Below are 2,634 nucleotides of genomic sequence, written 5' to 3'. Positions count from 1 at the left end.
CTTAACTGGTTTTAAATAAAAAAAACACTCTTTTTTTGACACAATGTTATCAGTTTATGATTGTGCACTTATTTGTATTTTTATATGACAGCAACATGCAAACATCTTGCCTGTGTAAGATCAGGTTCCCACAAACATGTGTATATCCAGGAACTAAAAAAATCAAATAATGAAATCAATTAATACTGATCAGGCCTCTGCATCCATTTACATCCATCTATTAAAACTGGCTTTGGAATGGATAAAACAGGCTAATATTAGGCTTCGGGAATGGTCTTCCCAACCCTAACCTCAACCTTACTGAAAATTTGTGGATTACACTTAAAACCGGGTCTATGCTAGGAAACTCACCCATTTAAACTCTACCAATTCTGTCCAGAAGATGGTCAAATATCCAGCCATAATTACTCCAGAATCTTGTTGACAGCAACCAAAAATGTCACCCTGAGGTGTAACTTACAATATTTGACCAAATATTAGTAGACATGTACTCGGTATGTGTGCTGTACAATCATTCCATCCTGGAAAACGATGACTTCAAAGAAATCATTAAAAGACAAAAAGTGTGTTAGGGGAAAAGTCTTACATAACTGAGACTTATGAGACTGAAGAATTAAGGTAAATTCAAACGAACATATCAGACTAGTAACATACAAAGTAAATTGTATGGAAGGTATGTTGAGAATGACAGCAAACAGACATAATAACAGCTCATAATACCATGTCAGGGACATGTTGATGTTGAAGTTGGTATTGAAGTTTGTGGTGTTTTTTTTTTTTTTGAAAGATTACAATGACATTCATATCAATGATGAGTTTATGTATGTTTTTCACCACAACTGTATGTGTACTTATGACAAAGTGGAACTAGAGTACTTTTCAAAACCTTACTGTTTTAAAATATTTATGTAGAAAATAACAGGAAAAGGGATCTAATGACCCCACTCCCTCCAAATCCCTAAATGCTCCCTCCCCTTCCCTTTTCAGTAGGTTTTCCCCCTAACACAGTTAAAAGAGCATGGTAAGACTTATGTAAGTCCTTCACTTTTTTTTCCTCTCTCAGGAGCTTATTTGCGCAAATTACAAAGCTTGATTCTCTAAATGATTTTGCTTTATCGGTTGAATGTTCTCATTGACTCACTAGAAAGCCTGTAGTGTACTTTTTGTAGAAACCAGGTACAGATTCGAATCTTGTATTCTCTACGCTAATCCAGCACCTCTCTGTTGGATTAATGTTGTTTCTCTGTAGAGGGAATAAGCAACTTTTTTTTTCTGCTTAAAAAACCTCATGGATCAAAGTCCCTTACAGCCACATCCTACAATTGTCAGTAAGCTGTGGGTGGACAGAGGAGAAAGCAGCAGTATTTGAGTAAAACACGGCAGTAGTGGGGCAGAGGGTGAGAGGCGTCGGCTTGTCTGATCAGCTGAGGTTGACTGAAGCTATCACTGTAAAGCATGTGTGCGGCAGCTCTGGAGGAGTACTGTGGGTCCATCTTTTGGGTGAGTTAAACAAGCAGAAAGACTGAAGAATTAATCCAAACAAACATATCAGACTAGTAACATACAAAGTAAATTGTATGGAAGGTATGTTGAGAATGACAGCAAACAGACATAATAGCAGCTCATAATACCATGTCAGGGACATGTTGATGTTGAAGTTGGTATTGAAGTTTGTGGTGTTTTTTTTTTTTTTGAAAGATTACAATGACATTCATATCAATGATGAGTTTATGTATGTTTTTCACCACAACTGTATGTGTACTTATGACAAAGTGGAACTAGAGTACTTTTCAAAACCTTACTGTTTTAAAATATTTATGTAGAAAATAACAGGAAAAGGGATCTAATGACCCCACTCCCTCCAAATCCCTAAATGCTCCCGTCCCCTTCCCTTTTCAGTAGGTTTTCCCCCTAACACAGTTAAAAGAGCATGGTAAGACTTATGTAAGTCCTTCACTTTTTTTTCCTCTCTCAGGAGCTTATTTGCGCAAATTACAAAGCTTGATTCTCTAAATGATTTTGCTTTATCGGTTGAATGTTCTCATTGACTCACTAGAAAGCCTGTAGTGTACTTTTTGTAGAAACCAGGCACAGATTCGAATCTTGTATTCTCTACGCTAATCCAGCACCTCTCTGTTGGATTAATGTCATTTCTCTGTAGAGGGAATAAGCAACTTTTTTTTTCTGCTTAAAAAACCTCATGGATCAAAGTCCCTTACAGCCACATCCTACAATTGTCAGTAAGCTGTGGGTGGACAGAGGAGAAAGCAGCAGTATTTGAGTAAAACACGGCAGTAGTGGGGCAGAGGGTGAGAGGCGTCGGCTTGTCTGATCAGCTGAGGTTGACTGAAGCTATCACTGTAAAGCATGTGTGCGGCAGCTCTGGAGGAGTACTGTGGGTCCATTTTTTGGGTGAGTTAAACAAGCAGAAAGACTGAAGAATTAATTCAAACAAACATATCAGACTAGTAACATACAAAGTAAATTGTCTGGAAGGTATGTTGAAAATGACAGCAAACAGACATAATAGCAGCTCATAATACCATGTCAGGGACATGTTGATGTTGAAGTTGGTATTGGAGTTTGTGGTGGTTTTTTTGAAGATCTTTCTTTCCTATACTTTGGAGACAAAAG

At 37.5% G+C, this 2,634-nt stretch overlaps 1 protein-coding gene across 2 annotated transcripts in view; it reads left to right on the top strand.

Annotated features, from left to right (window-relative positions):
- Positions 1-1,048: 1,048 nt before the first annotated feature.
- The window catches only part of LOC146561118 (ATP-binding cassette sub-family C member 2-like), a 43,898-nt gene continuing 42,312 nt past the window's right edge, over positions 1,049-2,634 (top strand). Inside the window, exon 1 of one of the 2 annotated variants that reach the window (XM_085296907.1) lies at positions 1,049-1,500. In XM_085296907.1, coding sequence (XP_085153033.1) covers positions 1,456-1,500 — 45 coding nt within the window. In that variant the 5' untranslated portion in view covers positions 1,049-1,455. Of the gene's footprint in view, positions 1,501-2,144; positions 2,413-2,634 lie in introns of those variants that run through there. The other variant, XM_085296906.1, reaches the window with a different exon arrangement.

Source organism: Mchenga conophoros, linkage group LG13 (genome assembly GCF_057382185.1).
Source record: "Mchenga conophoros isolate Kocher_MC1m ecotype Shallow Benthic linkage group LG13, M_conophoros_male_GT1.1, whole genome shotgun sequence".
NCBI classification, from domain to species: domain Eukaryota; kingdom Metazoa; phylum Chordata; class Actinopteri; order Cichliformes; family Cichlidae; genus Mchenga; species Mchenga conophoros.
Note: the sequence above shows the minus strand (reverse complement) of the source record. Positions and strands in the feature narration are given on the sequence as shown.